The 15,368-nt window shown below is 37.8% G+C and overlaps 2 protein-coding genes across 3 annotated transcripts in view; one reads left to right on the top strand and one right to left on the bottom strand.

Moving 5' to 3' along the window:
* Positions 1-15,368, bottom strand: part of LOC125786735 (cyclin-dependent kinase 5 activator 1-like) — an 832,135-nt gene that overhangs the window by 210,120 nt on the left and 606,647 nt on the right. The window lies entirely within an intron of this gene.
* fras1 (Fraser extracellular matrix complex subunit 1) overlaps positions 1-15,368 on the top strand; it is a 248,149-nt gene that overhangs the window by 143,143 nt on the left and 89,638 nt on the right. For both annotated transcript variants that reach the window (XM_022664877.2, XM_022664876.2), the window contains exons 20-22: positions 2,196-2,339; positions 10,834-10,989; positions 15,000-15,146. In XM_022664877.2, the coding sequence (XP_022520598.2) occupies positions 2,196-2,339; positions 10,834-10,989; positions 15,000-15,146 (447 nt within the window). The remainder of the gene's footprint in view (positions 1-2,195; positions 2,340-10,833; positions 10,990-14,999; positions 15,147-15,368) is intronic.

The following is a 15,368-nucleotide window of genomic DNA, read 5'->3' as shown; positions in this document are numbered from 1 at the left end:
ACTTGCAGAGGTGATAGCCTAGGACAGACTCTTTCAAATGGTAGTGGACCTGTTTTGGCATTATGGGAAAATCATGAGAAATTTAATTTTAAACATGAATTAAAAAAAACAATTAATATAAAATAAACAATACAGTGAAATTTGCCCAAACTTGCAGGAGTCATAGACTATGTTCTGTAAGAAAGAACATATCCAAAGATCCTCTCGCTAACACGGACCAGGAAGCTTCCAGCGCTGCCTGACTTCAGCAAATCCTCCGCCTCCTCACGAGTAATAATACCTGTGTACAAAGAGAAAGAGCTCAAATCAAAAACGTTTAATCACGTATTTCAATTTATTGACTGTAAGATAATTATTTATTATGTTAGTAATATTGCAAACAAATATAAAGAAATAGCATTAATCCTTTGAAATAATAATAATAACAAACCCAGTAATTATAAGCAGAACACTTAGACAGAGAGAGAGAGTTTTTTCTTGGATTAAAGCTCACAGATGGCCCACACTTTGAACTCACCATGAAACCAAGGGGCAACTCGACTCTCGCCTTGCTGTAAACAAACTCTGAGGGTCTGCTCCTCTTTAAACCAGCGAATAATTTCATCCCTGCTGGACGTCGACAGCGACCGGCGCATACCTGGCTTCCTGTTGATCATAACGGAAAAAAAACGAATTCAGAAAAGCTTTAAGAAAGACAAGCTGTCTGACTGCCTCTCTCATACCAGAAAATCCTACATGACATCAGCTCTACAAGCCCAGGAAACAATAGAGGGTTAAACTGATAAGCATATATGACACAGCCTAGAGCAGTGATGGTATAGTTACTTTGAAAAAGTCATCCGATTACTGATTACTCCTTAAAAAAAACTTAGTTACTTTATGGATTACGCGATGTGTGTGTGTGTGTGTGAGGTGGAGAGAGAGAGAGAGAGAGAGAGAGTAACGCACAGTGACTTGGATAAGTAACTTTAATCTGATTACTCCATTGGAAATAGTAACGCGTTAGATTACTCGTTACTGAAAAAAAGAGTCAGATTATAGTAACGCGTTACTAAGTAACGTGTTACTGACATCACTGCTCGCTAACCACACTAGCTTTTTTGTCATCAAAAGTGAGTATTATCAGCCTGTAGCCTGCTGCTAACGCCAGGTAGCACTGCGGGAGCAGCATTAGCATTACTCGCTAACCACACTAGCTCTTTTGTCGTCAGAGGTGAGTATTATCAGCCTGTAGCCTGCTGCTGCTAACCCCAGCTAGCACTGCTGGAGCAGCATTAGCATTACCCGCAACCCTCGGTAAGCACTAGTTCTTTTGCTGTTCAGAGGTGTGTATATCAGAATGTAGTCTGTATTTTTCCTGTGTTAAAACAAGCTACATGGGACGAACCGCTAGCTAGTAACACACTGGCTTACTGAAACACTCAGGGTTCCTCAGTGTAGCGCTGTTGGGCAACATTCGCCGCTAACCACGGCTAGCCTCAGTGAAAATCTTGAAATCTAAGCTCACTGTAAATAACCGGAGGGGGGGGGGGGGGGGAGGGGGGTTATAATACCCCTCTGGCCCATGCATTGATAAGTTCAATAGGTGCATCTACCAATTTTTTTTTGCACTATAAGGCACACTTAGGATCCTTAAATTTTCCCAATTTTCTTTACGTATGAATTTTAACAGTCAGGTTGTAAAGAGCAGTAAAGCCACTCCGCTAAAGTACAGCGTTTGCAGGAGTTTCAGTAAAGTTCTCCAGCACAGAGACTCGAGACTGGAGAAGTATTAGCATTAGCCGTTAACTGTGCTAAGCACTAGCTCTTTTGCCATTCAGAGGTGAGTATTATCGGCCTGTAGCCTGCTGCTAACCCCTACATGGGACTTTCGTTAGCTAATATTGCCCTGGCTTACCGAAGCACTCAGAGTTCCTCCGTGTAGCGCTGTCGGGGAGCATAAGCCGCTAACCACGGCTAGCCTCGGTGAAAATCTGGAAATCTAAGCTTATTTTAAATAAACGGAAGTGCTTTAAACCTGGTGACACCCCTGTTCCTTATTAGTGTCAGTCTTATTCTATTATCTACCATGTGTAAAGTAGCTGAATGCATTCCCTGGAAATACTGCGAATATAGTGTATATCCTAGATCCTTGTGTGAGTGTTATTTATTTATGTATTTAATATTTGTTTGTTTGTTTGTTTGTTTTTTTATAGCCTGCCATCCAACCTGCAAGGAGTGTTTTGGTTCATCTCAGGCGGACTGCACAGCCTGCCCCCCTCACGCTAGCCTTCACAATGGCTACTGCAGGACCAGCTGCCCTGAGGGCCAGTACCTGAACGCTGTGGGCTACTGTAATGGTGAGTATTAGTACTGTCTACTACCTCTGGTTGCTCTACAGCTCTAATGCAAAGCTAAAATAAAGTTATTTTAAGTGATAAAAGTGTGTATTTTTGGGAATATAAATATGGCAAAAATGGTTGCTGTCGACCACAACCACGGCAAAATAACAACAGACTAGCAAGCTAACAAGCTAACGGGGTAAAACTAGCACTTGGGCTAAACACACACACACACACACACACCACAAGTCTCTCTCTCTCTCTCTCCACCTCACACACACACAAACATACACTCAAACAGCGAGCACCCCACGCTCTGTCCACCTCACTCACTCAAACACTCAAACACACACACACAGCGAGCTCGCCGCGCTCACTCACCCCCACACACACAATCACACAACGAGCACCCTTCTCTCTTCACCTCACACACACACAAACACACAGTTAAGTTACTTTTAAAATCAATTTCATAAAGTAACATTTTTTTAAAGGGGTATTCAGTAATCAGTAATCAGATTACTTTTTCAAAGTAACTGTGCCATCACTAAATGCAGGTTACTGTAAATACATTAATTACTGTAAAATTATATTTTCGATTATATTGTTTGGTTTCTTTTGTTCGTTTATGAAATAATGTCGAAATGCAGAGAGCAATTGCATCTACAAACCTACAAATAGCAAGCATATACACTCTAAAAAACAGAGGTACGATATGAGTACTTTTTTGTACTCGAAGGTACATTCTTTATAATTGTACCCTCAAAGGTACAATATTGGTCTTTACAGGGTCAGATTTGTTCCCTCTGAAGTACAAAGTAATTTCTAACAGCAATAAGTACAAATTTGTACCATTTAACCAGCCAAAAGGTACATTCAGTATTCTGCATCACTGTACTAATGAACAGTATATATTTAAATTGCACATTTTTTTATTTTAAAGCCAGACAATTTTGGATCATCAAGTTTTTGAGCCATATTTAGTTGATGACAATGTTTATAATCTTTATAATCTATACTGGCACAAAAACCATGGGTACAAAAAAGTACTTTCACTGAAAGGTACTTTTTTGAACCTTAATATAAGGTACAGCCCCAGCGACAAGCTTTGTACTCTTTTAAGTACAAATCTGTACTTATATTTCTTAGAGTGTACTAGACGCTGCAGAGATGGTTGTGCCGGGACACTGATACCAGTCTTACTATTGTACTTGTACTTTATCCGTTGTTACGATAGCAAAGATTCTATGTTTTGGGTTTGGTTTAGGGCTTCAAGTAGCCTCTACAGCCTAGTACAGACGTTATATACACAGTAACCTCTGACATTAACCATTCTACAGTTCATATTGATCGTAGCCCAGTTTATTCATAGCGAGGCCAGTGTTCTTTTGAGTTTTAGCTACGTTGTTGGTTCTGTTGATGTGCTGTTGTGGATTTTATCGAGGAATCTTTTGAGATGGTTGAGTTTACACCTTTTGGCTTATCACGGACAGGTTTGTTATGTCTCTGGATGCAGCTCTTTTCATACACAGACGGGTGTAAAGTTTTGTTTTGGAATGCCTTAACAGCTCTGTGAGTACATTGCGATAGACCATCAGATAGAAAATGGAGCATGGAGGCCTACAGGTCTGAACATATATGAAAAATGAGGGGCTATACAATATAGATGGCTTTTGGCTGATGTTGATTTTAAGAGTCTGAGTTCTATACTGTAATACAGTATTAAACAGTGCTTTATTAATAGTAATGTGTGTGTATGTGTGTGTGTGTGTGTCTGTGTTGGATTTCTTCTTAAAAAAACACAATATTTTCATAAATAGTACAGTAATTGCCCCTGAATGTGTGAGTGTATTAGCAAATGGATGTTTATAGCAGTATTCAGAGTATACAGAGGGTCAGTATCTACCATATTTCCTACTATTAGGTGCACTGGACTGTAAGGCGCACTATTAATGAACTTCTATTTTCTGGTCTATTTTCATACATAAGGAGCACTTGGTTATAAGGCGCATTATGCAACACTAGTAAGGAACAGGGGTGTCACCATGTTTTCCTTCTAATTCAGCAGGTCTCGCCACTGAGTGGTGCTATAAAACTGTAGCAGCAGGCTACAGGCTGATAATACTTACCTCTAAACGACAAAGGAGCTAGCGTTTCGCAGCTAATGCTGCTCCAGCGGTGATAGCTGGGGTTAGCAGCAGGCAACAGGCCCAAAGTACTCACATCTGAATGGCAAAAGAGCTAGCGGTTAGCGGCTAATGCTAATACAGCTCCAGCCTCGGTACCTTGGACTTAACTGAAACTGAAAATGTATAACGCTGTGGCTTTACTGCTCCTTACAACCTGACTGGTTAAATTTATACATAAGGTGCACCGGATTAAAAGGCGAACAAATTTCATAAATCCACCAAACACCTTGTAATAAACCATAAATCAAAGCTTTTAGAATGGCCCTTTTGTTCCCCTGACATAAACATCATAGGTAACTTGGCCTTCCGCCAAAAAACTACAAGAAAGAAAAGACCTTTTAGAGCAAAAAAGCATTTGTGTGTTGGATTAATGCTGCATTCCATTTGATCATTAGTTGAGGTATCATGAACAATGCTAACACGGGGCAATGCTTAAAATCATAACCTGGGACATAAAAAGTTTGAGATATTTTGATTGGATTTACCATAAAACATTGGTACATGATTGTCAGACCAAGTTGTGGTAAAGCCTTTTTTTAGTTTTGTCTAGTCTAAAATATTTATTGAAATGCCATCAACTGTGGTGTGATGTCTTGTCCTGTCAAGCTACAAATGGTGCAGCAGTAGTGAACTCCAGTTGGTTAAGTCAGTTGAGTTGATGAAGAGTTTACACTACCTGATTCCATCCAAAATCTGATTGGAAAAAAATCTAAGAATTAAATTTTTTTTGAGACATTTTAAGGCAAAAATATCAGCCCATCATACACTAAATTTCCCTAAATTATATACCCACAATTATCTTCGGGATAAATAAAGTATCTATCTATCTATCTATCTATCTATCTATCTATCTATCTATCTATCTATCTATCTATCTATCTATCTATCTATCTATCTATCTATCTATCTATCTATCTATCTATCTATCTAGATAGATAGATAGATAGAATTAGAAGCTACATGACTTTCACTCCAACTGCACACAGTCTTCCACATCTGCAGACTAAACCCAACTAGCAAAGACTCTCCACAACAGGAAATCAGGATCAAAATCTTAAATTAGGGCTAAACGTCGTGTGATATAACTCCAGCTTTAGGTACACACAAAGTTTAGACCACACTAATTGTAAACCACATTTAGTTTGTCGACTTTGTTTCATGTATTGAAGGAGTTGTGCTTCCACAATATTATGTGTATCAGCCAATAGTATTTGCCAACCAGTATGAAGCATGGGATGGCCTAGAAAATCAAGAAATTTCTTCGAGTTCAATTTGGCTTCTAAAAGGTGTATTTATCTCATTCCCACAAACTTTGTTCTGAGAAGCCTTTAACACAGCCGGTAATGAATGCGATATGCAAACCGCGCCGCAATTTTAATAGAATGATTCCCCCAGTTGTTTTCCATTAACCGCGTAATCAGCAATTATATCTCAGCTCCTCAGAAAAGCTCCTCATCATCATCATCGTCAGCTGCTAAGCCAGCAAGACTTGGGAAGGCGATTATGATGTAAACAAATTGATGAAAATACAGCGTATTTGATTACGCTGCAGGAAGAGGGAGAGAGAGAGGGGGAGGAAGGGGAAAATAGAAGCTAGTTTAGCGGGCGGCGTGTCCTCTCCTCAGCCCAGCTACATTAATAAAAGATGCCTGGTGGGCCTTCTCTGGGAGGCACATTTCATCTGTCCCACATAATCGCATGTTCCCATCTCCCCATCCTTCCCGGAGATAGCCTCTTACACAAGCTGCTGCTGCACTGCCGCGGGCCACTGTAACTGCTGCGGGCTAGATCACACACCTCCAAACCAGAGAAGATTTCTCAGCTCTGCATCAAAACCCCTCAGCATGTTCCCCTCAAACACTATCACTGTTAGGAAGGACAAATCTGATCTCTAAACCAGGGGAAGTTGACATTCATTGGACGATTCCTTGGCTTTGCTGCAGTGCATGTTAGAAGAGGTTTTCAATTTATGTGCATTAATTAGCCACTTTATTAAAAACCCCAACATTTTATTTACACTATACTTTATTGCTCCACCGTACACTCTGCTTGCATAAATTAAATAATATACAGTGGAGCTAGAAAGTTTGCCCATCCTTTCAAATTCATATAGAGACTATGTGTGAGAGAGAATGTGAAAGAGAGTATTAAGAAACAAAAGGAGAGAAAGACTATGTGTGAGAGAGAATGTGAAAGAAAATATTGAGAAATAGAAGGAGAGAGTATGTGTGAGAGAGAAAGAGAGAATGTGAAAGAAAGTATTGATAAATAGGCGAGAGTATGTGTGAGAGAGAAAGAGAGAATGTAAAAAAGAAAATATTGAGAAATAGAAGGCGAGAGTATGTGTGAGAGAGAAAGAGAGAATGTCAAAGTAAATATTGAGAAATAGAAGGAGAGAGTATGTGTGAGAGAGAAAGAGAGAATGTGAAAGAAAATATTGAGAAATAGAAGGAGAGAGTATGTGTGAGAGAGAAAGAGAGAATGTGAAAGAAAGTATTGAGAAACAGAAAGAGAAAGTATGTGTGAGAGAAGTATAGAGAGTATTGATAAACAAAAGGAGTATGTGTGAGACAGATAGATAGAGAATGTGAAAGTATTGAGAAACAGAAGGAGAGAGCATGTGTGAGAGAAAGAGAGAGAATGAGAAACAGAGTATTGGGAAAGAGAAGGAGAGTGAGACTATGCAAGTAAGAGAAGGAGAGAGAATGTCGTAGAAAATATTGAGAAACAGAAGGAGAGAGAGCATGTGTGAGAGAGTAAGAGAGAGAATGCGAAACAAAGTATTGAGAAACCGAAGAAGAGAGTAAGTTTGAGATAAAAAGAGAGAATGCGAAAGAGAGAAATAAGAAACAGAGAAATCATGAGAAATCATGCAAGTAATAGGAGAGAGAATGTGATGGAGAGTATCGAGAAATAGAAGGATGACAGTATGTGAAAGAGGGAGAATGAGAAAGAGAGTATTGAGAAACAGAATAAGTAAGAGTATGTGTGAGAGAGAAAGGGAGAATGTGAAAGAGAGTATCAAAAAACAATAGAGAGAGCATGTGTGATAGAGAAATAGAGAATGTCGCAGCATGTTGAGAAACAGAAGGATGATAGTATGTTAGAGAGTGAAAGAGGGAGGATAAGTAAGAAAGTTGAGAAACAGAAGAAGAGGGACTGTGAGTGAGAGAAAAAGAGAGAAAATGCAAAAAAAAGTATTGAGTAACAGAAGGAGAGAGACTGTGTGAGAGCGAAAGAGGGAGAATGGGAAAGAGAGTATTGATCAAGAGAAAGATCATTCGAGAGAGAAAGTACAGGGGATAGGAGAGAGCAGAGAAAGTATGCAAGAGAAAAAAGGAGATATGCAAGAGACCAGTTGAGAGTATGCAAGAGAAAGAATTAGAGAGAGCAAGTGAGAGAGACTATCGAGAAACAGCCGTGAGAGAATGCAAAAGAGAGAGAAGGAGAAAATATGAAAGAGAGAACATGCATGGGAGAGGAGAGAGAGCAGAGAAAGTATGTGCGAGAGACAGGAGAGAGGAGAGAGTTCATGCCAGAGGGCTTTTCCCTTTAGGGAGTGTCATGAAGTGTATGAAGCTCCACTGGCAGCTGTGCAGGGCTCAAAATGAATATATAGAGAGATAGAGGGGTGAAGAATAGCATGACCTCTTCACTCTCCAGCAGATGAAGGAAGCTGCCTCTTTCAGCTCCTTACCCCAGATTCTCCTCATCAGTCTGATTAGGTTGTAGATTAATTCACTATTACAGATCTTTGTAATCACAGGCAGTAATCACTTTAAAAAGCGAGTTTAGGTTTTCTCTGAATGTCTGTAATAGCTCTTCTTGTACTACTGTTCCTACAGAGATGATGGAGCACTTGTAACTTAGGTTGAAAGTCTTAATTTCTCCAGAATATTCATAAGCAGTTTGGTGAATTGTTGGTAACTCCAGTCTTAAGTCACTTATAATGGTAGATTCCTTCTCTGCACACTGAACTCTGAATACTGCACTGCCCAGTGTTCAGCCTCACTCACAAGATAACACCTCACAACTCTGAGGTAAAATTTATTATACCAGACTTAGTTACAATCCTGCAATTTATTGGCTGGAAGGCGTTCTATGAGTGTCATTATCAGCCGGTAATGCACTGTGACCGAAGCTCTCCATGTATTACTCCACCACATACAGGTAACCTAGCAACGATGCAGCGCTTACAAGCCAAACTGCGCAATTACTACAAACAGAGCAGCAATGGAACTATTTTAACTTGCGGAGTGTTTATAACCAAACAGATCCTATTTTCTGGTCCTCTTTAACTAAAAATCTTTCAATAAACAGTGATAATGGAACTGTGGTATAATCACAAAAATACCCTCGAGGTTCGTGCTATAACGTGTAATATTGGCACTGCTGTGCTGCAGTGTGCTGTCATAGGCACGTATTATTGAATCCAATGTAATCAATTACCTTCAGACGTCCTAACTTAATTAGTTATTAGAGCTCAGCTTGATTGTTATTTAGTCTCAGTATAAATAAACATGTTCTGTAATGGCCTCAGTGGTTTGTTAGAGAACACTAGTGCACAAACAGCATCATGAAGACCAAGGAACTCACCAGACAGGTCAGAGATAAAGTTGTGGAGAAGTTTAAAGCAGAGTTAGGTTATTAAAACATAGCATCCCAAGCTTTGAGCATCCCAAAAACAAACCTGAAAAAAGTATTCTACAACTGTTTCTACAAACCTACCAAGACATGGCCATGTTTCACCACTCAAACTGACAGATCAAACAAGGAGAGCACTGGTTAGAGAAGCAGCCAAGAGGCCAGTGGTCACTCTGGAGGAGCTGCAGAGATTCATAGCTCAGGAGGGAAAATCTGTTCACTGGACAACTATAAGTTATGATCTTTGTGGAAGAGTGGCAAGAAGAAAACCATTGTTGAAAGAAAGACATAAGACATAAGAAATTTCAGTTTGCTACAAGCCATGTAGTGAACGTAGCAAACATGTGGAAGAAAGTGACTGTAAGGTGACAAAATGTGAAAAAAGTTAAAGGGGTATAAATACGTCTTGAAGCATCTTGATTCCAAAGACCAGGCTGTACCTACAACATGCATCTTACTGGTAGGTGTTTCTGATAAATTGGCCAGTAAGTGTACAAGTACAAGCAGGGTGTTCTTTCTGAATGTTAGGCAGGTGTGGTATTCAGTATGTGTGTGTATAAGGGGGTCCTTTTAAAAGAGCAGTCCAGCTGTGTTTAGGTTTGTTGTGGAGATACACATCAATGTAATTCACACACACACACACACTCACACACTCACGCTATCAGAGCTGAGGAAGCAGCTTCCTCCTGGTGGATCAGATAAAGGAAGCAGCTTGTGTCAACAGATGAAAGAGCTACTTTTATTCACTTTGCAGCTTTTGTGGAGCTATGCTGCTATAATATCATTTCAGACTTCTGTCGTTTCAGCCCTTTTCTGTCTGTCTGGATTTCTTTCATTCAGCCTGCGTTCATGACGGTTCAAAGCTATAGGCACCGTTCGAGTACAGATAAATGAAAATCGACTGCTCTTGATATCTATTACACTTACGCCTTCCTCTCTCTTTCTCTCTCTCTCTCTCTCTCTCTCTCTCATACTCTCTCTCTTTTACATTTGAGAATCCAATTATGCAATTAATTGGCATGACAAATTGCACTACATTTGGGTAGCCCAAGCTTGGCTAACAAAGTTTGAGAGTATTAAAGAATAATTGAACAAGTTCTGAATGAGAAAGAACAACCTCAATAAGACAGCCTCATTATTAATAAATGTCATAGTGCTCATCTGTTAGCTTTGCTGTGCAGTAAACTGCCTAATGTTGCAGTTGGGAGATAAAGGAAATAAAACATTTATAGCGTATAGGTATTTTAGCAATGTTTTTTAAATTCAGTAGCAGATAGCGTCCTGGGTTACCGGAACACTCAGCGCTCCTCTGTCTAGCGCTATTGGGTGGCATTTTTGTCCCGCTAGCACTGCAGTTAGCGGCTTATGCTAATGCTGCTGTGCCTGTCCTTAGTGCTGGAGAATGTTTATTAAAAACTCACCGTTAGACAAAATATTGGAAATCTGAGGGTATTGTAAATAAATGGAAGCTTTTTAACTCACCCTAACAGTTTTTTTAGGAGAGAAATCTGTGTAGAATGAAAGAAAATTATATATTTTTTATATTACAGATTTGTATACTTAGGCGCTTCCACCCTTGTTCACTTTAGGCATCCTAACTAGTGTTGCTTAATGCGCCTTATAATCCAGTGCACAATTTTTTAGTAAAATTTTCTTTTTTCTCTTTTTCTCTCTCTCAGATTGTCAGCCTGGATGTCAGCGGTGTACAGCAGATCTGCAGCTCGGCTCTGGCACAGTGTGTCTGTGGTGTAAGGGCTCCCGAATGCTGCTGCTCGGAGACCGCTGTGTGGAGCAGTGCCCACCGGGACACTACAGATACCACGGTGCCTGCAAGAGTGAGTCCAGAGTCCTCTAGAACTCTATACTCCATCCACACACTGTGAATCAACATCACTGAGAACATTTCCCCTAAAGGATCGATAAAAAAGTACCTACAGTAATATCTGTATGTAACTGTGTACAGTATATCTGTGCAGTTCCTTCACAGGGACTGAAATAGCATCACACTGAAAAAGAGGATATTGACCCCCTCCATCTGCTCAGAGAAGACACAGTAATAATGAGCTGCTACTGGTAACAGTGATATAACAAGCTTATAATGAGCGTGATATTTTTACAGTGGCCTCAACCTCCTCTTTATCTCAGACAAGAGCCTTTTATCTTAAACTTTTATGGTTTAAATTAGCTTTAGTTGTCTTTGTCTCACACAAAAGAAATGTAACAACATTCACTGATCAACCATAAAATTAAAAAAACAAGTAACATTAAAGAGCCACTAAATAAATCATATTTTTTTTCCATTAGTAGCTGAAATGTTTTACTTTGAGGTAAAGAAACAAACCAGTGCTACTTTAAATTTGTATACATTTTTTTTTACCTTACAAAAACACTTTTTTTTTTATTGTGGTAATTTCTGCCTCTGCAGTGCCTTCTCAGGTTCAACTGTGCTATAGATGTGTCCGTGCAGATCAGTCAATCAATAACCCTTGTGACGTCCAATCATCTGCGTCTCCCCACTATCAGAGGCACACTGCTGCAGCACAGCCAATCAGCTCTCCCTCATGCCCCTCCCCTAAACCCACACATCACACGGGGCCCCTCCCATACTACTCCTTCCATTTTTAGCCTTTTTCAAAATTGAGATAAAATCTCAGAATAATGGCTTGATATCTCAAACTAATGAGATAGCATCTCAAAATAAGGCTTAGCATCTCAAAATAATCAAATCATATCTGAGAATAATGGCTTGGTATCTCAAACTAATGAGATAGTATCTTAAAATAAGACTTAGCATCTCAAAATAATCAAATCATATCTCAGAATAAGGGCTTGGTATCTCAAACTAATGAGACAGTATCACAAAATTAAGACATCTTAATAATGACTTTGTGTCTCAAAATCATGACATCATTCCAAAGTAATCAGATCATATCTGAGATAAATGAGAGTGCCATAAAACAGTGACATATCTCATAACAAATGCCTTAATATCTGATAGTCATTACTTAATAATACAAAAATAAATATTTACATATATTTGCTTATTATCCTAAAATAAAAAGATAGTATCTCCAAATAATGACTTAGTATCTCCAAATAAGACTTAGCATCTCAAAATAATCAAATTATATATTAGAATATTGATTTAGTATCTCCAACTAATGAAATAGTAACTCAAAATTGAGACATTTCAATAATGACTTAGTATCTCAAAATGATGACTCAGCATTTTAAAATAATCGAATGATATCTCAGAAAATTGTGTTAGTATCTCAAACTAATGAAATAGTATCTCAAAATAAGACTTAGAATCTCAAAAAAATCAAATGATATCTCAGAATAATGACTTAGTATCTCAAACCAATGAGATGGTATTTCAAAATTAAGACATCTCAATAATGACTTAGTATCTCAATATAATGACTCAGCATTTTAAAATAATTTGATTATATCTGAAAATAATGACTTTTATTAGAAGGTTATTAGATTAATGAGAATACCTCAAAACAGTGACATATCTCATAATAAATGCCTTAAAATCTCATAGTCATTACTTAATATCACAAAAATAATGATAGCATCTAAATATTTAATCTGACTTATCACAAAATAATTGGTTATTATCTCAGAATAATAACTTGGCATCCTAAAATAATGACTTACCATCAGAATAATGAATTAGTATGTAAAAAATACTGAGATAGCTATTGACCTGTTAATAAAAATATAAAATAAATATTAATTAGCAGCAGAATATTTTGTAAATGTAGAGAAAGTTATTTTCTATAGTGTCCAGAAACACATTTATCAAAGATCTTAGAGTAAGAATGCTGATCTAGGATCAGTTATAGTTTACTGAATTCTATTAGACAGCTGATAAGAGGTGATCTAAGATCAGTACCTTTACTCTGAGATGCTTGATAAATGAGTCTCAGTATATCGCCGCTGTCCAATGAAAAACGAGTATCTCCATTTTTGTCGTTCTTTAGTTTACTACAAAATTTCTTGATGAACAGACCAATAAAAAACACTTCAAAAATATCTGAAAAAAAAAATCTTTTTTTACTGACTTCCTTTGAAAGTTTAGAAGGTTTTATCTGTCTCCTGTAAAGTTGCTGTTTTGGAGATGCATGTTTTTCATTGGACAGCGATGATATGCATTGCAGAATACAGTTCCAGTGTTGCATGCTGTTACCATTCATTTTAAATAAGAAAAATCATGAACCCAATTGTTTCATAATTGGCTGAATAATTCATGCAGTAAAAGGATGATACAATTGTTTTTGACCAGATTCCAAGTGCATGATAAACATGTATTTCATGGCCATTAAAATGCCGACATTCATAGAAGAAACACTGGTCTAGACGTACTAGATTTAGATTTACATTAAAAAATTATTCCATCCTTCCCTCTAGCCTATTTACTTTTATTTTTTTTCCCAACATTTAATTTTGCTGCACAGTTTTGCCCCTGTCTGCACACACTGCCTGTAATGTGCTCCACAGCTCTGTTAGATGGACTCTGTTTTCATATCCTGGAAGTAATTATCTCTGGATCTCTGTGCATTAACCCGACGCTGGCTCTATAGAGAGGATGCTGTATTTATTTTTATTAGCCGACATGATGCAGTACCCTGCTTTAATGCCCAATCCCAGCACTGATGCCATATAAAATATTATGATGGGCTTTTATAGCTTAGCTATCAGACTGTGGAGAGTGTGTGTGTAAATCTGTGTACGTGTGTGTTGTGGACAATCAGGGGTCCTGGAATGAAGTGCTCTTTTGTTAAGCCGAGAGAAAATATGCTGTTAGGAGTTGTGTTTTTAGGTCAGTTAGATGAATTGGATTTGGTCTACGTTCAGCGTAGAGATGGGTGATACATTGTAAAAGCATTATATTGTGATATTTACACTGAAAAAATGCATTAACAGTAGCAAATTGTCAAACACTACAAATAAACAGCATTTATTACACACTCTGTAATAAAATGTATTGTTGTATCAGTTGTTTGCTGACTATTATCAACATGATAAAAAATGTATTACAATATGATAAAATATTGAATTTCAAAACAATCATATTATATCTCAGAATAATGACTTAACTAATGAGATAGTATCTCAAAATAAGACTTAGCATCTCAAAATAATCAAATTATAATAAAATAAATAAAAATCAAATAAAATAATGACATAGCTTTTTAAAACAATTAAATCATAGCTTAGAATAATTATTTAGTATTGCAAACTAGTCAGATAGTATTTCAAAAAACAATTAATTCATAGCTTAGAATAATGACTTAATATCTTAAACTAATGAGATAGTATCTCAACATAAGACATAGCATATCAAAATAATTAAAGTATATCTCAATATAATGGCTTAGTATCTAAAACTAATGAGATAGGATTGCAAAATAAGACTTAGCATTTTAAAATAAAATGATTTTATCTGAGAATAATGGTTTAGTATCTCAAACTAATGAGATAGAATCTCAAAATAAGGCTTAGCATTTTAAAATAATTAAATTATATCTCAGAATAATGGTTTAGTATCAAACTAATGAGATCTCAAAACAGTGTGACTTTAGTTCTTGTCTGAATTATCATCCATACCTTTAAAAATGACATGAACAAATTTTAACAGATGGCCACAAAGCTTATTGGAAACGCTTTGACTCTTGATGCACAGTTTGTGTTAGACATTCTCTAGCCCTTCATCAGTGGACCTGACTAAAGACCTAGACAAAGCCCAAAACATCCACCACCATGCTTCACAGCTGATATAAGCTTATTCAGAGGCTTATTCAATCAGTGATGATATATGTATGCCTACATTTCTCAGAATGCCACAGTTCCTGTGCAGACTGCAGTGGAGATGGACCCCAGACTTGTACTTCGTGTCTGACCCCTGCTGTTCTCTCGCCGTCCGGTGTATGCGCGACTCGATGCCCCATTGGATACTACTCTGACGAATCCCGCGTGTGCAGAAGTGAGTATTCCAGTACAACAATTAAAAGTACTCTGTTTGCAGTAGTGTATTCGATTGGTCTGGATGGCCCCCTCCAAACTTGGTGACTGGAACCTCCCCTATAAGTTCAGATCAGGGTCAGTTTATATCCTTGGTGTGGTTTGTGGTTAAATAGTGTAGTGATGGATAATACAGTACTACTGCCCTAGACTCACTTTCTCTTGTTTTTTGAATTAAAACAAC

This window comes from Astyanax mexicanus, chromosome 22, assembly GCF_023375975.1.
Source record: "Astyanax mexicanus isolate ESR-SI-001 chromosome 22, AstMex3_surface, whole genome shotgun sequence".
NCBI classification, from domain to species: domain Eukaryota; kingdom Metazoa; phylum Chordata; class Actinopteri; order Characiformes; family Acestrorhamphidae; genus Astyanax; species Astyanax mexicanus.
This window is presented reverse-complemented; position numbering and strand designations above follow the sequence as displayed.